This window comes from Orcinus orca, chromosome 8, assembly GCF_937001465.1.
Source record: "Orcinus orca chromosome 8, mOrcOrc1.1, whole genome shotgun sequence".
NCBI classification, from domain to species: domain Eukaryota; kingdom Metazoa; phylum Chordata; class Mammalia; order Artiodactyla; family Delphinidae; genus Orcinus; species Orcinus orca.
The window spans coordinates 41,584,347-41,610,328 of record NC_064566.1 but is presented as its reverse complement, the minus strand read 5'-3'; the positions used below and the strand labels follow the sequence as shown (position 1 = coordinate 41,610,328).

At 47.6% G+C, this 25,982-nt stretch overlaps 1 protein-coding gene and 1 long non-coding RNA gene across 3 annotated transcripts in view; one reads left to right on the top strand and one right to left on the bottom strand.

Annotated features, from left to right (window-relative positions):
• SPON1 (spondin 1) overlaps window positions 1–24,889 on the top strand; it is a 273,886-nt gene extending 248,997 nt beyond the window's left edge. Inside the window, exons 7-16 of the mRNA XM_004279163.3 lie at window positions 4,654–4,718; window positions 12,309–12,510; window positions 13,506–13,646; window positions 14,098–14,173; window positions 15,148–15,330; window positions 17,638–17,808; window positions 17,892–18,059; window positions 18,928–19,092; window positions 21,091–21,354; window positions 23,203–24,889. Coding sequence (XP_004279211.1) covers window positions 4,654–4,718; window positions 12,309–12,510; window positions 13,506–13,646; window positions 14,098–14,173; window positions 15,148–15,330; window positions 17,638–17,808; window positions 17,892–18,059; window positions 18,928–19,092; window positions 21,091–21,354; window positions 23,203–23,366 — 1,599 coding nt within the window. The 3' untranslated portion in view covers window positions 23,367–24,889. The remainder of the gene's footprint in view (window positions 1–4,653; window positions 4,719–12,308; window positions 12,511–13,505; window positions 13,647–14,097; window positions 14,174–15,147; window positions 15,331–17,637; window positions 17,809–17,891; window positions 18,060–18,927; window positions 19,093–21,090; window positions 21,355–23,202) is intronic.
• LOC125965221 (uncharacterized) lies at window positions 17,645–23,209 on the bottom strand. Of its 2 annotated transcripts, XR_007478870.1 has the most exons (3): window positions 22,797–23,209; window positions 20,905–21,936; window positions 17,645–17,769 (listed from the first exon to the last, which is right to left on the bottom strand). It is a non-coding gene; the product is annotated as an uncharacterized LOC125965221 (long non-coding RNA). The 2 variants fall into 2 exon arrangements; XR_007478869.1 differs by lacking the exon at window positions 17,645–17,769 and having other exon boundaries at window positions 18,792–21,936.
• Window positions 24,890–25,982: the final 1,093 nt, after the last annotated feature.

The window sequence follows — 25,982 nt, the reverse complement described above, 5'->3', positions numbered from 1 at the left end:
AGCAAGGTGCCCAGCACATGAAAACAGTGGATCGTTGCTGTTGTTGTTTCAACTTGTTTTGATTCCTTCCCTTCATGGATTGCATCTCATTTCTCTCCTTGGGGGGCAGGAGGCAAGTTGGCTGGGCTGACTCCCAGACTGCTGGTCTGGGGCAGGACGTGCTATGGTGAGGAAGCTCAGCTTCAGTGCCAGGCGGAGCAAAAGGGGCCTTCGGATGAAGAAACAGGTTGTGGTTCAGGACTGCGAGACAAAGGCGAAAGCTCAGGAGCCAGGAAGGTGCAGGAACAGAGAAGAGGCGAGAAGCAAGGCAGGGAGGAGGGGACAGACTGCCTGTTGCCGTGAGCACGGCTGAGATGCCGGAGCTCTCGTGCCTTGGGAGCTGGCTCTGGGGGGGCATGGGAGGGTCAGTGTGGGGTAAGGATGTTCAGACACCAGCCCTCACCCGGCCCCCCCAGACTCACATTCTGCCCCTCTGCTCTGCTTAGACGTGACATCTCCTGATATCCATGTGATTTCTGCCCCTGACCTGTCCCAGACTTGTTTCCACTCCACAGGAGTCCTCCTTCCTCTGGACCTGACCTCAGCCCATGGCCTGATTTAGTAGGCCGTGCAATTTTCATTTGCTACCTGAGGAAGTCTGAGTACAGTTGTAACATCTTCACAATATGTTTACCAAAAGCAAAATGGAAGAACTCATCCCCGGGAAGACGGACATGAGTACCCTGTAGTTTCTTGGAGGTTTTTTATTTTAATTGGCATATCTCTGGGAAAGTGCTACCGTCATGCAAACGAGGCGTGAACTGAGTGCCCTGAAATACTTTGAAAACAGTCCTATGGGAGATGGATGGATAAGGGCTTTAAGGATCTTGAAAGATCCTTTCTGGGCTTTAGAGACTTGTTAAAACAGATTTTCATTTAAGTCTGAAGTTTGGGTTGCTTACTCTGAATTTAAATTCTTCAGTCTTCAGAATGTGAAGTACCTGGAGCCCCAGTGCCCCCATCCAAAGCTCACCCGGCTACATTAACCTTTAAATAAGGGGACATCCTCCTGAGGCCTTGTGGCTTTGTTGATGCTACTGTGTGCTTCATTCTCTGTACTCAGGCAGTACAAATCCCATCTTGGCCTGAACGTGAATAAGAATAAGAGTAGTAGCTAGTATCGATGCTGATACAGGCACGGTTCTTAGCACGTTACTTGAATTATGTCATTTTGTCCCCCTAATAACACCATGTGGTAGATATACTTTTTAACCCTATTTCAGAGGTGAAAAAGCTAAGGGAAGTCAGAGACTTGCCAAAGGACACAGAGCTAGTCACGGTGCGGTCAGGATTTGAAATCAGGTATGACTCTAGGGCTTATGCTCTCAACCATGCTACTTTCCTGCCCGCTGGATTGGTAAAGATGAAAAAGATTGATAGTATCCAGTGTGCCCAAAGTTGTAAAGACATAGGCACATACACATTCTTGCTGAAGTATCAATTGGTACAGACATTTGGAGAACAATTTGGTAGGCACTACCAAAATTGTCCATTTGCTTCATCGTTTGATCATTCCTCGAAGTCTATGACACGGGAACTTGTAAACAAAGAAATATGTACACAAGTGTTCATTATAGCATCATTTATATCAACAATTAAATATCCAGCAATAATGCCAGTTAAATAAGAGAACATGCACGCTATGGAATTCTACACATACATCAAAAAATGGTGTGGCTTTGCTTTTTCACCAATTTACTGAGTATCCACGGCACTTGGATATGGCCATGAACAAGCCAGACCCTCTCCAATCCTATAGAGCTTTGGTTCTACTAGAGAATTTTGATGCTTCAAGAAAAATATTTAGTTTTTTAAATATATTTTCCAGAATGTTCCTGTGTTATTTCATTGGCTAACATAAAAGATCACAACAAGGAACTGTTGATCATGCAGATGGTGCGTAACCTTGAGATGAAACAGTTTACAGGAAGAAGTTGTTCTAGTGCCTGCAGACGTGGAACCACCATCCTTGGAGCCTCCATGGCTCTAAAAAATACAGATGGAATGCCAGCACCACAAATACTAGTGGAGGGCCCCAACAATTTCTGTTGAGTTATATGCTGCAAAAGCAAAATCAGTGTCATTAGTTGGGACTTGAAAACCAAGATTTAATTGTAATACAAGGTGCATCTGCAGGGCCAGCTAACTTGGTGGCCCCCTTAACTCCACCCACATTGATTTTATTTTTTAGTAAAGTATTTCTTCAAGGGCAAAAGGACTGTCTTCAGACAGTACCTCATTACTTGGATCTCATACTTGGATTTCTTTTTTTCTAAGTCTTGACCTGGCTTACCCTAATTTGAAGATCTCTAACACTTTAAAAATCAAGAAAAGGGGAGTTATATTGCCATAGGTACTGACATGGAAAGTTTCCCATGATATGATAGTAAGGGGAAAATGTAAAAATCGTGGTGCAGAATAAGATATTCAATACGATGCAATTTTTGTGGGAAAAGCTCTATATAATGTATGTGCACACACACACATAATACCTAAGTATAGTAAAAGGTCTGGAAGGATATGTACTGAACTGTAACACTCTGGAGAAGGAGGTGGGAGAAGCCAGGGTGCATGCTAAAGCAGAATGCTCAACATTTACATTGTGTGCTTCTGTGATGCTAAATTTTTCCACAAAAAGCATGTATTATTCTGAAATTAAAAATCAAAGAAAAAAGCTAGCTGATGCGGGCCACGTAGGCAAAACTCAGGGATTAAGAAATCACCCTGGAAGTTGTGGGGAGCTGTTGCAGGGTTTAGGCGGGCAATAGGTATGGTCAGGTTTGCAGCAATGTCAAGGGTGGACTGGGGAAAAGCGAGAAGATACTAGAGCCCGGGGCCACTGGTGAGGAGACCGTGGAAGGACTCGAGATAGTAAGGCTGTGAATGCAGTGGATCTTGGGGCCCAGCGGCTGTGAGGGGTAAGAGATGGAGGAATGCAGGCAGCTGGTGGATGTGCCCGACGGGGTCCACTGAGGAAGAGCAGTGCTCTAGGGGCAGATGAAGAACTCGTTGTGGGACATGGAACGTATGAGCTAAGTACAGGAAACCCAGGTCACAGGAGACCAGCTCGAGTCTTACATGTGACTTCTTGTCAGGCAGCTTCTCTCAGTCACTCAGCAGATGCGTATTAGGAGTGAGTCAGGGATACAGTCTCAACAAATAAAAAACTCTCCCATGAGAAATGTAAAGCGCTCTGTTGGGACTTGGAAACGCTCTCCCTGCAGACATGTGAGTGGGGGGGTGTCTGTGCATCCACAGATTCTTTCCTGTGACCAAAAGGGGGAACCCCCAAGGAAGCCTGAGCTCAGAGCAGGCTGTGAGCTTCTGGGGGGATGGGGTGCTCAGTGGGCCTCACTTCTACCCTCGCCCCACCAGGACCATGAGTAGGTGCCCAGGCCGAGCAGGATCTGGCTAAGCTCCTGTCCCCTCTGAGCTCCCCACCCTGCTCCAGCAACCCATTCCCCGGCTGCAGACGAGGTGCTCAGACCAGGGGCTTTTTCTAATCTTGCGGCCTGAGCCTGGAGGCACCTCTGACCTCCTCCTTGCATGGGATTTTCTGGGCAAGGTACCCACCAACTAAGGAGAAGTTCATCGATTCATCCCAAATATATGCTAGGTACCTACTGCCAGGAACAAGTCTAAGGACTGGGGCAGAGCTGTGGGCCATCCAAGCCAGTCTCTGCCCTTCGGGAACAAACCTGTTCATTCGGCAACAAAGCTCTTGCTGCCCCTGCTGGTGACATCCTGGGCTTTTCCGTGCAGCGTGGACAGTGGTGTCTGAGCACTGCTGGGCCCCGGCCCGGGGAAGGGAAGCTCCAGGACCAGCTGAATCCACTCTGGGGAAACCCCAGCCAAAAGTGAATTTGGACCTGTGGAAGCTTAGGCCTTGAAAAGCCTATGGTAGCCCTCAGCCCCAATGTGTAATTGAAAATAAAAACCCAAACAAATCTCGAAGTAAAGTTAAGCAAGATTAACAAAATTCTGATTTTTCCCCACGATGGTGACTTAAGGCTTTCCTTCTAAATGTTAATTATCAAATTCTTCCTCAAAAAATTCTTTTAGGTCCCCAGGGTGCCCTACACACTGTCCAAAGCAAACTAGAGCAGGATTACATGAGTGGCCCAGGAGTGTGGGCCCCAGGCTGCATCTTGCCCTCCTTGTTCCAAGGGAGTCTGATCCAGTATGTGAGTCTCGACAGCAGGAGAGGCCTCGGGGGTGACAACCCTTGGGGTCAGATGGTGGCTGCAGTGTGGCTGGAGCAGGCCCCACTGGAAGCCTGGACACAGCATGACCTGCCCTCCAGGCTGGACATGATGTGGAGGTCTGGCCATCCCAGGGGGAGGGCAAGTTAGAGCCTGGCTCCTGTGGAGAAGGGTCTGCGCTGGAACCCTTAAGTGTGGCTCAGTGGGCCCCTCGGTGTCCAGCACACACCAGGCACTCTGGACGCAGCCCCACCTCCTGGGACTGCCGAGACTCCAGGGCTCTTCACCCGGGGGCAGGTAGAGTCTCAGCAGCAGGTAATGGCATGGGGGGTAGACAGCGTCACTATGTCAGAACCCTCGTGCTCCCTGAGCCCAGCTCTCCTCACTAAATACCTGTGGTCCTTTTTTACAGAGCGATGAGGTCCTCACTGTCATCAAAGCCAAAGCTCAGTGGCCAGCCTGGCAGCCTCTCAACGTGTAAGTAGCAACAGGGCCCTGTCCAGCCCCCGGCCTGGCCTTGTACGTGGAGCCACCCGCCTCCTGGCCGCCGCATGCCAGTCATGTCGTAAAAGTCAGCACTGCCTCTCAGGTGGCTGAGCAGGTGAGGTGCACTGCTCATGCGTGCAGTACCAAGTGCCCCTACCTCCTCGGGGAATGCAGGCTTGGTCTCTGTGTCCCCCATGGCTTTAACATTGCAGAGGACCCCACTCAGACACTGGAGGTGTTGAGAACACGGTTAACTATAAAGCTTTGAAAATCAGGGGGAGAATTCTAAACTGAGATATAAAATTGAGGGTCACCAAGGAGTGGGAGACAATCAACACCAAGGACATGGTTGAGAGACAGCTTGAGAATGAGAGTCAAGGGCTTGGGACTGAGTCCCTAGGAGCTCCAACATTTAATGCTGAGGAGGAGTTGCCTGCAAAGGAAGCAAAATGGAGTAGCAAGGAGATTGGAGAAGGAAGCTTGGTAACAGGGAAGCCAAGGGAAGAAAGCATTCAAGAAGGATAGCTGTGTCCAGGGCAGCTGAGAGATCAAGGAAGACCAGAGTTGCACGATGCCAGTTGGATTGATCAACATGAAGATCATCAGTGACCTTATTAGGAATCCTTTCTGCTGAGTTATGGGGGGAGGGTAAACAGCCTGCAGCAGGGTGAAATGTGAACAGAAAGTGAGGTTACGGAGTCAGTGAGTAGAGACTACTCTTCTGTGAAGTTTGATGTGAAAGGAGAGACTGGACAGTAGCTCCAAGAGGATGAAAGAATCAATGGAGCTTTTTTTATTTTTTTCTGAAGATTTGAAAAAAATATTTGGGGACACCTTCCCACCCTTCACCCATCCCTCAGATATCTTGAGACCCCAGTGGAACAGAATTCATCCATGGCAAACAATCAGATTTCCCAAATTCCCAAAGCCTCTCCACTCAGTGCTACCAGCTTGTTAAGGGAAAGGAATTTTCCTTTGGTTTTCCCATACCCCAGTCTCCCCTTTCCTCTTCCAAATCTCATTAGGAAGTCAAATTAGGAAGCCTACATGCAGCCAAGTTTTGTTTTGCAGAAACAGCCCTGCCCCTCCTTGTGAGCCTGCTCTGTTGAGGTTAATGGGATTCCAGCCTCCCTCAGGCCAGTGGAAAGCCAGGGTGACCTACTTTGTGAGGTCCTGCCCAGAGAAACTGACTTGTTTTTCAATGATCTTCCATCTTTATCCCCAGGACCACTTCTCAAAGGACAGCCATGAATGAACAAATTAGCTGCTGACTTGTTTAGCTCAATAAATCAAGTTGTGCCTCCAAAAGCCCAGAGTGCAGGTAGAGACAGGAAAGACAAATTCGGAGCAAAAGCCACATCCTCCACAGGTTCTTCCGGCGCCTGAGTAGAAAATGCCCAGGGTTCCTGCAAATCAATGCTGAATTTCCACCACTCAGTTAGTTCCTCCAGTTAAGTCTGACTGTTAGGAATTACTGGAACTTTTAAAAATAAATTTTATTCCTTTCCTTATGATGAATCCTCTAAAGGACTGTAGTCTCCTTAATTATTCCCAGCCATTCTGATTAATTAACCTTTGTTTAGACAGATCTGTTTGTGAGACAGATGAGAGGCAGGTGAAATAGAGACATGGTCACCCTTTCCAGAAACTATGCCTCTGGAGGGTCTGTGCCCCCTTAATCATCCCAGCCATGGTTCCCAGGGGGCCAGAGGCATCTTTCTGTCAAATCAGGGCGGGAAGTTTCAGGGTGCTCCTGGTCTCCTGTAGAACCTGCTCAGGTCCGTTGATGTCCCCAGGACTATAAAGGAAGACTTGCCTTGGACTAGAGAACGCAGAAGTCTAACAGGCCAGATGGACTCGGAGCCCTAGATACCTCCAAGTTATAAACAGAGTTGTTCAAGGCAGAGACCTCTCTGAAACCTTCCTCCAGCCACACAGACTTCAGCCTAGTGAATGGCTCTAGCACCGCCTAGTGTCGAGATTGAGTTTCTGCAACTTTGAAAGCTCTTTATTGAGGATTATTTGAAACGAACAAGAGGGACAGAACTCAGCATATGAGTGACCTGAGTCTCACAGATATGGATCTGTAACTTAGAATGGTATAGTAAGTCTCTAGAAGGACCATAAAAATCCTTTATTGCCTCTTTTCTTTCGTCGTGTTTTGAAAGCTTTGTTTAGAAAAGCGGAGTGAGAAGGAAATCAACATTTACCAAGTCCTTTTATGGTGCCAGTCACGATGATAAGCCATTTCCTCACTAAAAGCCCTGGGGTGGGTCTGAGGATGCTCCCATTTTGCAGATTAGTAATTGTAAAGGGAGACGAGGTCAAAGCTGCTGTCACATAGCTAATAAGTGACTGAACCAGGGCTCAAATCCAGCTGTCTCTTCCAGTCCCCTTTGTTCTCTCCCACATCACGCTGCCTCTCTGAATGGAAAAAGGCACAAGATATCTCTGTGTCTTCACTTGGTTTTCATTTTTCTGGTATGAATTGTCTGTTCATAACTTTCCTTTACCTATTGGGATTGTGGTGGTTTTTGTTGGTTTTTTTTTTTTTTTTTTTTACAGATTTGGACTAGCTCTGTACATACTATAGATATTAACATTTGTCAGTCAAACTCGAGGGATACATTTTTGCTAACATGTCATTTTTCCTTTCTAATTCAACACTGTTGTTTCTATTATGCAGATGTTTTTAGTTGTATATAATTCAATGACTTTTGTGATTGCTTTTATTGTTTCAAAGCTGAGAAAATTAACGTTTCTCTAACAGATCAAAAACTTGACTTTTTTTCCCTATGATCTGGTTGTTTTTTACTTAACTCTGAGTTTTTGCTGTTTGGGGGGATGTGTGTGTGTGTGTGTGTGTGTGTGTGTGTGTGTGTGATATTACGTGTGAATACCGTATTTTTTTAAACTGCAATTAAGTTAGCCCAACCCCACTTGTTGCATGATCTTTCCTCTCCCCCTCAATTTTGTATGAGTCCTTATCTAAGGTTTCTGGAATCTTCACCCTGTGCCACTGATCTTTATTTCTATCTTATCCTGGATATTACACCATTTTCATTATCATACGTTATAGTATATTGTTATATGGTATGGCCAGATCAATTCTCTTTGCCAGAAAAGTGATAAAAATTTAAATCCGAGATAGAAAAATAAGATCAAATTAATAAAATGCTTTATATGGGAAGACATGGCATATAAGAAAGGCATGAATAAGAATTTTTATTATGGTTTGGACAAATTAAAGAATTCCAGTCATATCTAGCATTTCCTAAAGAAAACTCACATATATTCTTATCCATTTCATTATTTTAAATAGCATTTTTATTATAGAAGTAATAAATACTTTGAGGTAATTTTAAAATTAGGTCTGAAGGCCAAAGGAAGTGTTAAGAGCTCCATATTCATTTCCTAGATTAACTCATTTATTTCAACAAATGCTTGAGGAGAATCTAAAGCATGCCAAATTCTAAGCCAGGCACCGGGATATAGCTGTAAACAGGACAAAAATGGTCCCTGTTCTTTTGGAAACTAACAGGGAAGATGGAAATTAAACAAGGAACTCCAAGGAAAGAGTGAGTTCAACATGCTCTGGGAAGGTACACCAGGGGTCCTAAGCAATTTGAGGTGAGGGCAGGAAACATTTCCTCCCCTGAACCTGGGGGGCCTGAGGATGAATTTTCCAGTCAAGGGTACAAGAAAAGAGCAGCACGTAACTGAACATGTTATAAAATCGTTCCCAGGCTTTTACAGCCAAATTTACCATATCACCCAACCTAAGGTCAGGCGTTTTGTGCAGGGATCAGTTGCCCCAAATTTTCTACCCCTTGAAACACTTACCAAGGTCTGGGGGATACCTCACTCAGGTTACAGATTTGGCCAAAATGCATTAGCAGAGAATGATTTGTATAAGCCTTGTAAAACACAGGAGGTTCTCAGATGGTTACATCCTTCAGCTGGGCAGAGTAGCAGGGTGGTGTGTTGGATGGGGGTTGGTTTCGTTTCTCCAGCTGTGGATTCCCAAGTAGAGCTGGTTTTGTCCTCTTAGGTTGTCATGATGAATAGCTTCATCCATGGGGTACAGGATATGAAAGACTACCAGACCCACAACCATATGCTCAGGGAGATGGGCAGGTAACAGGTGTAGTGGTTGGTCTCTATGGCAACGGAAGAGAAGCCTTCCTCCAAGGCACTGCTGGACTCCCAAGGGGTCCCGAGCCAAGCAGCCCCGCTCTGCCCACATGCCCGTGCTCTCTGCCAGGCAGCTACTGGAAGGCAGACCCCAGACGGTGTCCTGTTAATCCCTAGGTGAGCAATGCCGCAGCTCCCCAGACTGCAATTGTTGTAGAAGCCAGGTCTTTAAAGAAGCTGCTAAAAGCAATGACCTACATGCCAGAAAATGCATGCATGGGAAAAGGAAATGAAATCCCCCAATTTGTACCTAACTAAATAGCAGACTATGGAAGTGTGGGACTTTAGCAGTTTATAAAGGCCTCCTAACATATCATCTGAGCCTCACAGCAACACGGCAGGTGGGTAATGTCAGATGAAGAAATTGAGACTGGAAGAGGATGAGTGAGAGTTACTTGCCCAAGATCTAGTAAGTAGTGGAGCTCAAGTCATCCTACATCTACTTGTTCAGCTGGCCCACTGGAAACCTGGTATTGGGATATGGCTGTGAAACAGGTTTTTGCCCTCAAAGGGCTCCTAGTCTAGTGGGGGAGACCAAACAGTGAGGAAGAGATTACAATCAAAGGGTACAGCTCAGAGACCTACATAGAGTGTGTGGAAATACAGACCAAAGGCACTGGTCTCAGTGCAGGGGATCAGAAAGGCTCCTGGATGAGGTGACTCATGACCTGAGGCTTGGAAGATGAGTAGACCAGTGATTCTCAAATTTGAGGCACATTAGAATCACCTGGAGGGATTATTAAAACAAAATGCTGGGTCCTACCCCCAGTCTGTAAGTAAATCTGGGGTGAGGCCCAATAATTTGCATTTCCAACAAGTTCCCAGAGGACGCCGATGTTTCTGGTCCAAGGACCACACTTCGAAGGCCACTGAAGGAGAGCCTTCCCAGCAGATGCACGTGCACGTGGGTCCTGATGCCAAAGCCAGGTTCAGGCCGGGCTCTTCCTCCACTCAGGTTCCAGAACCTACACTGGCATCAGGCTGAAGTGAGAAGTGCATTCAGGAAGGCCTCCTCTCCTTGCCTCTCTTTTCTGATCTCCGTATGACCCTTCAGTGCTGCTTTACTCAGTAACGGTAATACAGTAAGTCCCCTACATACGAATGAGTTCCGTTCCTGCGTTCTAAAGTCCAATTTGTTCATAAGTCCAACAAAGTTAGCCTAGGTACCCAACTAACACAATCGGCTATATAGTACTGTACTGTAATAGGTTTATAATAGTTTTCAGACAAATAATACATAAAAAACAAACAAAAAAATAAAACATTTTTAATCTTATAGTACAGAACCTTGAAAAGTACAGTAGCACAGTACAACAGCTGGCATACAGGGACTGGCATCAAGTGAACAGGCAAGGAGAGTTACTGCCTGGAGGAGGGGGAGGAGGTGGGAGATGGCAGAGCTGAAGGATCGTCAGCAATAGGAGACGGAGGGCGAGCTGCAGTTTCACTCACGCCTGACGCTGATGGAATGCACATTCGCATCTTTGAAAGTTCGCAACTTAAAGGTTCATATGTAGGGGACTTACTGTAGAATAATTGGTCAGGTGCCAGACACTGAGCTAAGTACTGGATGCGAGTTCTGCCATTAAATGCTAACAATAACCCTTTGGGGTAGAAGTTATGGGGATCCCCATTCTGTAGATTTGGATACTGAGGCACAGAAAGGTTTAGTCATTTGTCCAAGGATACGCAGCTCTAAGAGGTGGTATGGGATGATGCGCACCCAGGCTTCCCGCCTTCTCTGCTTGTTGCCCGATCCCATCCGGCCTGCCCAAGGGGCCCAGTTCCACAGGGCCCAAGCAAGCCTGGAGTCATCGCTTTCTGGGGACAGATGAGGGCAGCCGGAAGCAGCTGGTCCCAACAGACAGGCACAGAGACCCCCAAACAACTGCCAACCGGACTGAACAGACACGTTGGTCCCCAGCTAAGGATTCCCCATGATCGGCAGCCTGGGCGGAGAGTCAGGCAGAGCCGTCTTCATGCCTCAGCCTCACCAGCTGCGTCTCAAAGTTTATTAATTTGTATATGCTTTCCTTTCTCCTTTACAAAATGAGCTGATAATTCTAACCCCCACAGGAGTATCATGAAGAGAAAATAAAATAACGCAGGTATGCCACCAGGTGTGGCTGACTGTAGCTCTCCCACCACGCCTCTCAGTGGGCTGCCGCCGCTGATCCCATACAGCTCTGGCCACTCCTAGGACCTTGTCTTAGCAACACGAGGACACAGAGGTTGAAGAGCTGCCTCTCACAGCTTGGGGGCCGTCAGCCAAAGGTGTCTGGCTCTACAGCTGGGTCCCTGCTCGCCTACTGGAGGAAACGGCCAAGGAACCAGCTGTGAGGCGATGGGTGAGCTCTGCTGCCAGGGCGGGGCCTTGCTCTGAGCAGCCTCCGGGGGCACAGGAGGCAGCAGGCTGGGCAGATAATCCCTCTGATAGCACAGTGTTGCTCTAGAGAGTGACGTGGGGCTGGGGGTGGTGGGGACTTAGAAACTGCTGACGAAAAGAACTTGGACCTTGAATTTAAGATTGACTTCGGTTGTGGTCTCCGTTCTGCCACTTCACTTTGTGACTCTAGACAAGTTACATCACATAACCCTTCTGAGCCTCAGTGTCGTCATCCATAAATTGGAGTCAATAATCCTTACCCCAGGTCTGCTCTGAGGCATCTGGGAAAACGTATAAGGAAAGGCTTGGGGCATCATTAAGCAGTTTTTGTCAAATTCACCTCACTTCCAATACGGCTGGGCGCACACGTAGCCCGTAGTATTTGTTCATTCGCTTATTCAGAAACATTGGCTTAGCATCTACAATGTGCCAGGCACTGGAAATAAAGCCGTGAAGAAGGCAAACAGAATCCCTGCTTTCCCAGAGCTTACGCTCCAGTGAGAAATGAGAGTCAGTAAACAGCTAAATAAATAAGAAAACACAAAATAATAGTGCTGAAGACACATTAAAAATGGATAGCGTGGGCTTCCCTGGTGGCGCGGTGGTTGAGAGTCCGCCTGCCGATGCAGGGGACACGGGTTCGTGCCCCGGTCCGGGAGGATCCCACATGCCACGGAGTGGCTGGGCCCGTGAGCCATGGCCGCTGAGCCTGCGCGTCCGGAGCCTGTGCTCCGCAACGGGGGAGGCCACAACAGTGAGAGGCCCGCGTACCACCAAAAAAAAAAAAAAAAAAAGGATAGTGTAGTAGCATGGTTTCTTTCCACGTGTGGCCAATGGATGGGCTTGGAGAGAGAAACCAGTAATAGCCAAAGGCAGAGACGAGTGGGAGAATCCCCCTTCTTTCTCTCCCTCTCATCCTTTAGCCATCGTCTGGCCAAATGTCCCTCAGAGCATGCACCCCCAGGGCCCCGAAGGTAAAGGTCTCTGTATTTGGTTTCCAGGAGAGCAGCACCCTCGGCTGAATTTTCAGTGGACAGGACACGCCACTTAATGTCCTTCCTGACCATGATGGGCCCCAGTCCCGACTGGAACGTGGGCCTGTCCGCAGAGGATCTGTGCACCAAAGAGTGCGGCTGGGTCCAGAAAGTGGTGCAGGACCTGATTCCCTGGGACGCTGGCACTGACAGTGGGGTGACCTATGAGGTACGTGTGCACCTGGAGTGGTGAGTGACAAACCTTCCCGAGCGTCTGCTCCTTGTCTGGCCCTGTTCTGGATGCCCTGCCCATGGAGGTGAGTCTGGCCCAGGCTCTGTACCAGATGAACCCACAGTCTGGTAGGGGAGCCCAGCATGGTCCCATCATCACATACTCACATGCTGTGTGACTCGGGCTCCGGGAAGTGTCCATGCAGCTGGTCCGGAGAGCACAGGAAGGGACTCTGCTGAAGAGCAGTTCAGAGATAAGCATTAAGGAACAGCAGGCAAAAGGCATGGAGGCAAAAAGAAAGAGAGAGAGAGAGAGAGAATGGGGAACTGCAGGAAGTTGACGTGTGTTAAGCTGGGCCAGATTCCGAAGGTTTCCGGATGGCCAGGCTAAGAAGTTTGGAGTCTCCTGTGAATATCAATATTTTCCAGATATGGTCGGCACAGCAACTGCATCGAAATCTGGAATCATCAGAAAACCAGTGGTAGAACAATCTAGAACAGACGTTGGTAAACTGTGGTTTGGGGGCAACCTGGAGTTTTCTAACCCAGCCTCACGCATTCGACCGCATGTTGTCTGGGGCTGCTTTCTCACTACAACTGAGTTGAGTCGTTGCAACAGACACTGTTGGCCCACAAAGACTAAAATATTTACCATCTGACCCTCCTCAGACAAGTTTGCCAACTCCTGGTCTAGTGGGAAGAACTCTGGATTCAGACCAACCTGGTTCAGCAATTTCCTAGCTGGAAATGGCTCTCTAAAACTCGGCATCTTCATCTGGGCATAATCCTACTGTGTACATGGGAGAATTTGAAAGTATAGATCTACAAATGTTCATGCACAACACATGGCATGAATAAAATTCTGTAAATATAAATAGCAGTTATACTTGTTAAATTCCTTTCAAGGTTTTTGTTCTGATCATATATCAAATCTTTGTGGTTTTTAACCAGTTTTATTTCCCACTCTCTGTATCTGTGTTTTCTCCACTGCAGTCACCCAACAAGCCCACAATTCCCCAGGAGAAAATCCGACCCCTGACCAGCCTGGACCATCCTCAGAGTCCTTTTTACGATCCAGAGGGCGGGTCCATCACTCAAGTAGCCAGAGTTGTCATTGAGAGAATCGCTCGGAAGGTACTGGGTTAGAGCTCACCCTGGCACAGACCCTTCCCATCAGGAGACCAGACCCCTTTCAGGTCTTGAATCATGCGGTCCCTGGCATATTCAGGATGTGGAATTCCTGGGCCTACCAGAGTTTCTAGAATGCAAATTATTCATAAGATATAAATGAGCAAAATGAACATGGTGGTACAGTTTGACGCTCAACCAAATGATTTGCTCCAGGTAACTAGGCTTCATCATGAATGCCATAATCAATTGCTAATGTCTGTCATGGGTCAGGAAGTGGGAACTTGTGGCTTTACTGCCATTTCTTTTACCGGTCAGGTTGTAAAAGTGAGCCAGAACTCCGCCATGGCCTAGGATTTGTATACAGGGTGGGCATTTGATTTTATATCCTCTTTCATCTTTCCCCCACACATTCCGTTCTTTAATGTGAGCCCTCCAAGTAAAATTCCTTTTGCAGGGGGAACAGTGCAATATTGTACCTGACAATGTTGACGATATTGTAGCAGACCTGGCTCCAGAAGAAAAAGATGAAGGTAAGTCATCTTCCTTTGTTGCAGGTGGCAACATAAATTGCGAACTAAACATAAACTACCTTTTGGGAAAGCAATTTGCTAACATGTTTTAAAAGCCACAAATATATCCTTTGATTTGGTAATCCCTTCTTTGCGAATTTCTGCTTGAAATATAACTCAAAACAAGGCCAAGGCTAGGCACAAAGTCTAAGGGAATTGGTGAAGGTATGACACTAGTATCAGGCAAATGGCATTTGCAGCAGATGACTCTCTGCTTTGATTCTCACACTATCCTGTGAGGCAGGAGTGGGTCCATCCACTTCCCCAGCAAGGAAAGTGAGCCCAGACCCTACAGTCAGGAGGCAGTGGCAGAGCCCTGGCTTCAGCTCAAGTTCTCTCATAGGGTCTGGAGCCAGACAAGCTGGGCTCTCCTCCTGTGGCCCTGGGCAAGAGGCCCACCTTTCTACCAGTTTCCTCAACTGTAAAATGGGGATAATAGAAGAACCCGCCTTGTAGAGAGCTGTGGTAAGGAGCTAATGGGATAAGACAAATACGGTTCTTGGAATGATGCTGCCACGTGATGAGTGCTCAGTGAACAATGGCCACCCTTATTCTCATCATGACACTGTCTGGCTCACTGGGAAGATGAGCAACACCACACGAAAAAACCTGTGTTTCCCCCAAATTGCCTGTGATTTGCCTGCACCTGTGTGGAAACGATGTCTGCCATCGTTTGTGTTCATGTGTTGAGGGGAAGGGACAGTAAGAGAATCTTTCCTTATTATTAAGTTACTTAGATTTTTATTACTGGAATGCCCAAACTATAATTTTGAAAGGCAAGTGAATGGCTGCTTGCATCCCCGGAGTACCCAGGCTCCCGGAGGCTGGGCAGACAGCGGGGATTTTCTTGTCCCCGCGTGAGCTCGTCTGGGGAGAGAGGGCCAGTCACAGCTTCCACAGGCTCCCAGGAAAACCATGTCACATACTCTTTCCAGATGACACCCCTGAAACCTGCATCTACTCCAACTGGTCCCCGTGGTCCGCCTGCAGCTCTTCCACCTGCGACAAAGGCAAGAGGATGCGGCAGCGCATGCTGAAGGCGCAGCTGGACCTCAGTGTCCCCTGTCCCGACACCCAGGACTTCCAGCCCTGCACGGGCCCGGGCTGCAGCGATGAAGGTGACGAGACACTCAGGCTCAGGAAGGGAGGGTCCTGCCTGGCCGTGCCAGCCTCTCATACCTGGTCAGGTAGCACCCCCCCAGTGGGGCACTAGGACCCTGACTGTATTTGTCAGTGGGAACCACCAAGGGCAGACTCCCATGTCCAACAGTATCTTGAGGGCTGTGAACACAGACATGTCTTATGACATCAAAAGAATTCTTGAGTTTAACTGACCCCCCCATACCCCCCAGTCATGGAAGAAAATAGACACAAGTTACTGAAGAGCTAGCACACATCTCACTTATGACAAACAACAGATAGCAAGCTGCCTGCTTCTGGGCCTTAACTTCAACCTTTTTTTAAGAAGCAGGTGAACAGCTTGGCCAAGATTGAATCTAAATCATTGCCCTAATTCTGTGTCATTCATGGACCCCCGTGCATGTCCTAGCTCAGCCTGGGTCAGAGCCCTCAGTTCCTTGTGTCAGGACCTTTGGACTGACTGCAGCAATTCTGTAACTGGTCAAAGGTCAGGATTGAACTATAAGCTTGAACCACCCATGTCATGATGGTTCAGGCTTCAGCATGGCACTACTCTGATTGCTGTGCAAAGGCCAGCTGCCTACTTCCCAGGGTACACTTCCTCTCTCTGACTGAACAGATCTATACTCTGCTCTGATCTTAACTGTCTCAGAGGTGTAACAAGGCAATAGGAAGGGATGTATAGGCTGGGCTGGTTTATGGCAGGAAGAAAACCATTTCCAAGCTGCGGATACCTGAAGAAAGCTCACCACCACTGCAGGTCATTGACTCTCTGGCTCTTCCTGGGGCACAGTCTTAAATACCTCTCCTGGCTGCACTCCACAGTGGTTTATTGCTGTTTGTGCCCATGATAAGGCACTTCAGAAAGGAGTGAACCGTGCATGCACAGGCCATTCCTACGAACAGGCAGGCAGGAAGTTGTGACAGGACTGACAACGCTGGAGGCTTTCTCTTTCTTGGGGTTGAGGGGAGGCAGATGGGTGGGCTGTCTGTGGCCTGCAGTGGGAAATGAGATCTTTAACCACCCCCTCTACAGGGGTGGAGTTCAGGTGGCTCCCAGGAGGTAATGACAATTCTGAAATATGTTGGGCTCTGCCTGGTGGTGTAGTTTTGGTGGTACACAGCATCAAGTTTATCAACTTAACTATTTTTAATTGTACAGTTCAGTGGTATTGTGTACACACACACACACACGAACACACACACACACACACACACACGCAACCATCACCACCCTCTATCTCCAGAACTCCTTTCATCTCGCAAAACAAACTGTAGACCCATTAACCACTAACTCTCCATTCCCCCAACCCCTGGCAACCACCGTTCTACTTTCTAAGAACTGACCATTCTAGGTATCTCATGTAAGTGGAATCACACAGTATTTGTCTTTTTGTGACTGGCTTATTTCACTCAGCATAATGTCCTCAGGTTCATCCACATTGTAGGACGTGTCAGAATTTCCCTGTGTCTAATGTGGGTTCCAGCCATCTTTATTACTGCACCGCCAGCAAGCACTGTCTAGCAACACTGTCCATAGGTTCAATAACAATGTGTAGGCATCACCCATGTGCACGTGACAGCCTGCGGACATGTGCAGGAGGCTTCACACTCTGACTTCAGTCCTCCTTTCTAGCCTCATCTCCCAGTGCCACACACAATACACTCGGTACAGGTTATTGCAGGAGCTGTTCCCTTCACCTTAAATACAGATATTCTCTACCCAACAAAAGTGCACTCAGATGTGCCCTCTTCTGTGAAATCTCACCCAGAACTCCAAGGAGCATCCCCATTCCAATCCACTGGGCTTATATCTGTTTTGCAGTTTATGTGCCCATCTCTCGTTCTGGAGTAGATCAAAATCCGTATCTTACACATCTCTTTAACCTCAGTACATACCACTAAGCAGTCAGTAAAGATTTACTGACGTGAGTAAATGGATGGGTGGATGGATGACTTCATTTCCCTCTTCTTCTTTAGAACAGGCAAACACACATATACACACACTCCTATCCATCCAACCATCTTTCAAATGTGTCGTCATAAGACAAGGAGTAATCACGAGTGCTCCGTGCACCTGGAAAAAAGCACTTCCTTTGAAGAACAATTCCTAGTTTAAAGATGTGTGCCTTTTATGTCGATTATGTCGACTTCCATCCTCAACTGCCTAACTGCCCCTGAATGCCAGCTGGCCTTCTTGACGCCCGCCTTTGGGGGAGTTCGGTTGGTCGTGCGGATCCCGGCATCGTGGCGCCCGGTCTGCAGTATCTGCTCCTGTGTTGCAGACGGCTCCACCTGCACCATGTCCGAGTGGATCACCTGGTCGCCCTGCAGCATCTCCTGCGGCACTGGCATGCGGTCCCGGGAGAGGTACGTGAAGCAGTTCCCGGAGGATGGCTCCGTGTGCACGCTGCCCACTGAGGAGACGGAGAAGTGCACGGTCAACGAGGAGTGCTGTGAGTGGGGTGCCGGGCGGGAGGGGCAGGCGCGGGGCTCCCGAGGCTGCCAAGGCGACGCTAAACACCGCCGGACTTCCCAGCTCCCAGCAGCTGCCTGATGACCGAGTGGGGCGAGTGGGACGAGTGCAGCGCCACCTGCGGGATGGGCATGAAGAAGCGGCACCGCATGGTCAAGATGAGCCCGGCGGACGGCTCCATGTGCAAGGCTGAGACATCTCAGGCAGAGAAGTGCATGATGCCCGAGTGCCGTGAGTGGGCGTGGGAGAGGGGACAGAGGACCACAGCAGCCCTTACTATTACCACTGTCAAGGCTGGGCAGGTGCAAGAGGAAATATGGACGCCCCCCCCATCCTTGCAGGGCACTTCTAGGAGCGAGAGCTATAGGTGTGAGGACATCATCCAGACCCAGAGAGTGGCCTCCTTTGAGAGGCATTCTGAGCAATGCTGGGGTGGCAAACTGGTGGCCTCTGGATAGAATTCACCTGTAGCTGTGTTTTATAGGGCCCCATAGTATCTTTTTTTTGGAGGGGGGGAATACATGTAGGCAGGTTGTGCATTCCTCAAGTCATCACAGACCCCCTCATTCTTGTTCTATGTGGGGACTTGCCTGTGGCATCATAAAGCATTACAACCCCTCCTCTACGCACAGATGCACACAGGCCCACACATCACTACACAGATGTACACACACAGCCAAGTACATACACATTCTAGCGATTTCAGCACCAAAGTGTCCAAAAACACATCATTGAGCCTATCTTTTAGTGCATGGTTCTTGGGGCACGTGGGATGTTTCTGTCTCTAGTGAGATCCTACTCAGACCCTCACGGGTGTTTCAGGTGGGACTTGTGTATTCCTATTACTGAGCCACATCTGATGCCACATCATGAGCACCAGCTGGATCAGAGGAGATGCAGGAGAGTGACAAGAGCAGCAGTTAGTGGCCTGTGGAGCCACTCCTGGTTCCGGGTGGGGGGGGTCACTTCGGTTATCCAAACCCATTGGTCAGTTTCACTTTACTCAAGGGGCTTGAGTGGGGGACAAAGGGTACAGGGCACCAGATCAAAGAAAGCAAAGGGAGCCTGTTCTCAGTGGCATACCTGGCTCTTGGTCTAGACACCATCCCCTGCTTGCTGTCCCCGTGGTCCGAGTGGAGCGACTGCAGCGTGACCTGTGGGAAGGGCATGCGGACCCGCCAGCGGATGCTCAAGTCTCTAGCCGAACTTGGGGACTGTAATGAGGCGCTGGAGCAAGTGGAAAAGTGCATGCTGCCCGAGTGCCGTAAGTCCTGGAGCTCCTGGAAGCCACCTCTCCCCTCCTCTCCTCCTGCTAACCAGCCCTGTGCTAGCTCGTACAGTTATGACTGTTTGCTGGGCCCTGCATCTCTGTGTTAGCAAAGTTATTTAAACTCTCAATCTTCTCAGTAGTAAAAGGGGATCCCACTAACCATCTACAAAACACCCAAATTGTAAATGGCTGTGAAGTCAAAACAGGAGGCTTAGATGGAAAACAGTACAGGCTCGATAAAATGTATTTCATAGTTCTCCACCCCTCCAAGTTAGAGGCTTGTCTGGCCCATGGGGTTTTCCAAGCTTTTTAATTCTATTCCTCCTCCCTGTGACCAGTTTATTTACCCATGACCAAAGGGTAGACTTTAAACCAGTGACTCCTGTACCTCTGCAGCCTTGATAAGAAGACAGGCCAGCAAGTCAACAAGCTCAAAAGCTCCATGCCCACCCTCATCTCCTCTCAAATCTCACAGAGATTTGAGAGGAGATGAGGGTGAGTTTATTATCTGGGGACTAATTTCCAAGGAGAGAGCCCATTTTTCTGGCTAGTCTTCCATGAGAGCTTCCCTTTCAGGTGGTGGAAAGTCAGACACACTTGCTAAGATGTGTTTTCGGGCTTTCTCTGAAATGCACTTGCAGCCTTCTGTGCTTCCTCCCCTTACTCAGGCTGCGTGCCTGGGGACAGGTCCTAGCTCTGTCCCTTACTGGCTGCATAAACTTCAGCACACTACTTAGCATCCCTGTCCCTCATCTGTAAAAGAGTGAGAAAAACTTCCTAGGTTGCTCTGAGAATTAAACCACATAATTGGTACAAAGTGCCGAGCACTGGACTTGGGAAGTGCAGACCTCCACCAATGTTACATATTACAGTTCCTGAGCTGTTTTAGCCAAAGTCATGTGTGGAGATGACCCAGCCCATCAAACTAAACAAAGCCTTGGGCTTTTACTAAGATCTACCCCGTGTTCAACACAGCTCACCAGAGCTGGGGCTCCAGAATGTTCTGAGACACTGTTACTGACTTAAACAAAACTCTATATCCACAGGGTCCAGTGAATGAAGGGAGAAGAAAAAGAACATTTATGGAACACTTACTGTGGGCCAGAAACTGGGCTGAGAGCATTACTTAATTCTCACAACCTAATGAGAAAAATAACATTATCCCCATGCTGCAGATGGGAAAGCTGCCTGAGCTCCCACAGGGAGAAAAGGCCTAAGACCATGAACAAAATGAGTTTTTCCTAGATCCATCCAGCCGGGCCCTCACTTTGCAAGGGAAGCAGAGTTTGAAAATCATTTGCCTCCCTAGGAAGCATCCTGAGAATCACTAGAATGGGTTATCTTTCGTCCACATTTGTGAGATGCTGGCTTAATGAGAAGACTCTGCTGGATCTCTTACCATGATAAACCATGACACCACTTGCTACTGCCCCTCTTCTCTACTGAATTTCCTATTTCTGACTCCTGTGTTTTTTGCAGACTGCCATATATAAGACCCAGGATGATATCGAGAACAAGAAACACTGCCTGGGTCTTACTGCAGAAGTCACAATGTCCTTAGTATTAGTCCACGGGGGCAGCTCTGGAAAATGGCACCAGTGAACTGTGCCTTCCCTCAGAAAATCAGGGTCCGTGGCTGTGGGAAGCTAGTCTGTGCCACTTGAGGCTAATTTGACAATATTCTAGAAGCTTAGAGAGCAAGGCAAGAGGCTTTGAACTAATCTTCAAGGTCCCCCCAAAAGCCTCCTCAAATCATAAAGAGGGCATAGCATAGCATGTGGGTTTTGATCTGCATCTACTGCTTACCAACCGTGTGGGCTGGATAAAGTCAGTCTGCCTCCTGGAGCCTCAGTTTCTTCTTCTGTAAAATGGAGTAACAGCACCTGCTTTGCATTTCCCATAGGCTTGTGTTGAGATGTTCAAAGGAGAGTATAAGTGACCGTATCTTGTTTCAGACATGAGATATACTCACGCCCATCTGTGTCTTGCCAGCCATTGACTGTGAGCTCACCGAGTGGTCCCAGTGGTCGGAATGTAACAAGTCATGTGGGAAAGGCCACATGATTCGAACCCGCATGATCCAAATGGAGCCTCAGTTTGGAGGTGCACCCTGCCCGGAGACTGTGCAGCGGAAAAAGTGCCGCATCCGGAAATGCCTCCGAAATCCATCCATCCAGAAGCTGCGCTGGAGGGAGGCCCGAGAGAGCCGGAGGAGTGAGCAGCTGAGGGAGGAGTCTGATGGGGACCAGTTTCCAGGTACTGCCAAGTGTGAGGCTGGCGTTCAGGGAGATGTCAAAGCAGAGTGGGTCTGGAAGAACTTATAGGAGTTTGCCAGTAAAACAAGGGCATCCCAGGCAGCAGGAGTAGTCATTACAATGGCACTGAGATACCAAAGAGCAAGATATGTTCAAGTAGTAAGTGGAAGGCAGAAGGAACACAGAGTATGGCGGAGGGGGGGCAGGAAACCAAGCTGGAGAGGTAGGGCAGGGACCAGACCATGAAAGGCCTGCTGATGACTTGATTCTGTAGGTGAAGGTTTTAAGCAACAGCGTGACTTTAACAGGCCTGTGCTGAGTGGTTTGGAGGTGGCAAAAACAGAGGCACAGAGGCTGGTTAAGTTTTCTCTGTAGCCCAGGAGAGAGATTGTGTGTCCCCCTCCTCCTGCATAACTGAAGGAGTTCCAGGACTTTAAAAAAAAAAAGATCCCACCTAGAGCTTCACTGCTGAATAAGCTGATCCAAGCCAAGAGTGCAGCATCATCAGCAAAATGGTGAAATGGTAGCTGGGGAGATCCGCGCTCAGTCTTGGGTCCAGGCCAGTTGATGGTCTTTGGATTCCCTGGAGTGGGTAAGGAAGGTGCCGCATATAAGTGAAGGTTAATGGGTTTCTATTTTTAAAGGTGCAGCTCAAATTACCCCCTTTTTTTTTCTTTTCTCTTCTCTTCCTTAAGACATTACAGCTCCATCTAGGACTAGAGAAGTGCAGATATGCGGAGCTACCTGAAGTTCACTATCTTTCCACTAGGGAGCTGTTCCCATATCAAAATGTTGTCTAGGGCTTCCCTGGTGGCGCAGTGGTTGAGAGTCCTCCTGCCGATGCGGGGGACACGGGTTCGTGCCCCAGTCCGGGAAGATCCCACATGCCACGGAGCGGCTGCGCCCGTGAGCCATGGCCGCTGAGCCTGCGCGTCCAGAGCCTGTGCTCCGCAACGGGAGAGGCCACAACAGTGAGAGGCCTGCGTACCGCAAAAAAAAAAAAAAAAAATGTTGTCTATTGCACATGGCAGTCAGTTGGCCAGTCAACAAACATTATGCCCAACTATGTTCCAGGCAGGCACTATGACATAAAACTCAGCGTAGTATTGACTGGATAATCATAAATGTAATTAATTGGATCTACAATGGAGTAATGTATAGAGTGCTATGGAAGCACTGTTTTTTTTTTTTTTTAAGATCTAACCTTGGGGTCAGGGAAGTTTTCTTTGAGAAAGTCATGTCTATTTACACAGGAAAAATAATCAATTGTACCTGAGTTAACTTAGTACTTGAGAGGCTAAGTACCTGGGGGAGCAACGCATAAGAGAGAGTGGTTAACTGCTCCTTGAGTGGCTGCAGCATTAACAAGCCACCCCAAAACAAACAAGTCGCTACTGTCAGGTGGTGGCTCAGCTGGGGCTGGAAGGTCTAGATTGGCCTCACCTGTGTTTCTGGAGTCTCTCTCCACTTGGTCTCTCCAGCAGATAGCCAGGCTTGCTTACATAGTGGTGGAAAGGTTCCCGACAACTTTTTTCAAGCCATGTTTGCTCATGTCCCATTGGCCAAAAGCAAGTCATAGAGCCAAGCCCAGATTCAAGAGGTGGAGAAGCAGACTCTGCCCCTCGATGGAAGAGCTGCAAAGTATTTACGGCCAATTTCTGCAGTCTGTCACGTATAAGCTAACAGTCCCTAATAAGGACTCTAGCCATTATTTAATTCAACAAATCGTTACATACAAGAGCAGAAAAGCCCAGACAACCAACCAAGTTTGACAGCTGTTTACTAGAGTTCAGCTTCCTTGTTCTTTCCTCATGTCTGCTGGCCTAACCAGGTCTTCTCATGCTTTCAGGCTGCAGGATGCGCCCATGGACAGCCTGGTCAGAATGCACCAAACTGTGTGGAGGCGGGATCCAGGAACGCTACATGACTGTAAAGAAAAGGTTCAAAAGCTCCCAGTTTACCAGCTGCAAAGACAAGAAGGAGATCAGAGCATGCCATGTCCACCCGTGTTAACAAGGGTACACGTTTCCCAGGGCTGCACTCTAGACCCCTCAGAGTCACCAATGGCTGGACTGTTTGTTTGCTTGTTTGTTTAAGGCAATTTAAATCGTGTACACTAGTTTTCATTTCTGCAGTGTGGTCTGCCCAGTAGTCTTGTGGATGCCAGGGACATCCTTCTGTACACTTCTTGGTGGGCACAGACTGAGGGGGTGCTCCCTCATCCTCAGCCAGCCCTCATCCAGCACGAGTAGTGTCAGCCACCTGTACTGAATGGAAACGTGTCCCTCTGGAGCACCCACCTGGGTGGCAGGAAAGAGACCCCGGCCTCCTGCACACGGAGAGGCAACTGTCTGCAGATGACTCTGTGCCTGGTGCCGGGGCGCAGCATGGGGGAGACAGTCCCCGTCAGGTGGAGTGCAGATTCCCCTCATTCTCGTCTGGCCTGCTCCCTCTTGCAGGAAACTATTGTTTGCTCGTCTCTTCTCATTTAGTGGAACTTTAGGGCCCGTTGTTGAGTCTCCTCAGTCATCAACAGTTCTTGGGGAAAACAGCTGGCAGACATGAAGAGAAGCACTGATGGTGGGTGGCTTTTCTTCTTTCACCGAGAAATGCGTATGTATCTCAACCCCTAATATTGGTTCTTGATGCCCCAGAGGAAAGAAATGATGGCTGCTTTATTTGAACATAAGGTAACCAGTTCTTACACCTGAGGTAAAAGGTACTAAGTCTAGAAATCATTTTTCCCTTCATTTTGGGGTTTTTTTGGACATAATTCTCTTAGGAAGCCAGCCTTACGAACCTTCTGATATTAGATCCTGACTAGAACCAAGGCCAAGGCAGCAAAACTAGCCTCTATAGCAGTCCCAAACCTGAGTTTTTAAAATCTTCCAACACAGACTTTTAAGTTCTCAAACCGGTTTTTAACAAGAAAACATTTTTTCAGTTATGCAAACATTTTGTTAAATCTGTCTGCAGCCCACCAAGCCAGTCCTTCAACAGAAATACTATCTCTGTACTTGAGAGGGTTTCTTAGAAAAAGTGTTTCAGAGGCCAAGAAAGACGACAAATCTAGGGAGAAAGGAATGTTGCAGAATCAAGCTTGGCCGTAAAATCTGGTGGGAAGTCAAACCTATGTCAGCCCTCCACACCAGGGGTCTGGTCCTCTGACACAACCATAGGGAAAGATCATGGTTTTCCATCCCCTTCCGAGCACTCATAAGCACACCAAATTCAGGGAGACTGACTATCAAGGATTAGTGTAAAAGGTCATTTTACCGAGTTGCGTCCATCAGCAGTTGTTATTCATTGTTAAAATTACCGTTTCATTTCTGTTGCAGGCCTTCTTTATCGTGCTTAATCCAAATATGTACCATGGATGAGATGCATACATTGCTTTGAATACACTACTTTAAGAATCTGCATTAAACACATCAGGATATTCCAAACACAACATATATATATGCTATAGCCTTGAATCTGTACTATTTTCTTTAACACAAGAGAGACTGTTCAATAAAAAACTCATTGGGTCTGTCTTTTGTGTTTTAGTTTTAAACTAATTCAGTGTTCAGAAGGTTGGGTCTTTTTAACAATTGTTTCCATTTCAATCAGAGTCAGCAAAGGATATGCCTTTTGCACCCTCATTCTGGAGGGACCACTATTACCAATTCCTGAGCTCTCTGGAGGTTTGAGTTGTTTCCAACGTTATTTTTTAAATCCTTAAGTGAACTGCTTTCTCCTCCCACAAAGCAGCACAAAATTTAAAGAAATAAGAAGTTTAATTTCTACTTGGACAAAAAAAAGTCCTGATACAGAATCTGCTCGCTTTTGGAACACTACTCTTAGCTACCCAGACGCATCCTTCCTCTCAACCCATGAAAATCATCAAAGTTCCATATAATGGCAATTCCTAAGTAACTCTAAGGACAAGCCACCCTAGTATCTCATGTTCTCATTTGGTCCCATTTTTAATCCAAATTTTGGAGACTTAAAACCAGGCACCTGGTTAATGGCTGAGAATGGGTAACATGTTTCTTGTTACATAAGTGTTAACTCTTTTTTTGTTTGCAAGGGGGAATTTTTAAGAAACATCAAATCTTTCTTACCAAAGTCTTGTGTTAGGTGGTTTATAGTTTCTCCGGCTAACCAATCATTTTGGAAATAAAGACTTTTTACTACAAAAATGAAATTTGTTTGGACTTGAGATACCTGAGATAGTAAACAGATCATAAGACACCCAGTTTAAAATTGCCATATAAAGAACTATAATTGTTGTGTATATTTTTTTTTATCAATGCCAAACCACTTGGACTCCAGTTTACATCCACATTTTAAGACAAAAATAAGTTCAGCGATATATTCCCCACCAGACATGGGGTCACTCACCTGTCACCTTGCCAATGCATGATTTGAAGGAAATCTGTTGTAGCAAGTAAGAATAAAGCCTGGGCTTCTTCAGACCCAGAACTGAAAAAATTTAAACAATTTTGTGCTTTTTTTAATTTGAACTTTGTGTACTAAACGTGTTTTAGGCATAGTCAAGGTCTGTGTACTTCGTCCAGGAAGTAAGGATACATTACACATTCTCACATGACAACAATTCTCCAGAAACTTAGTCCAGGTCAAGTC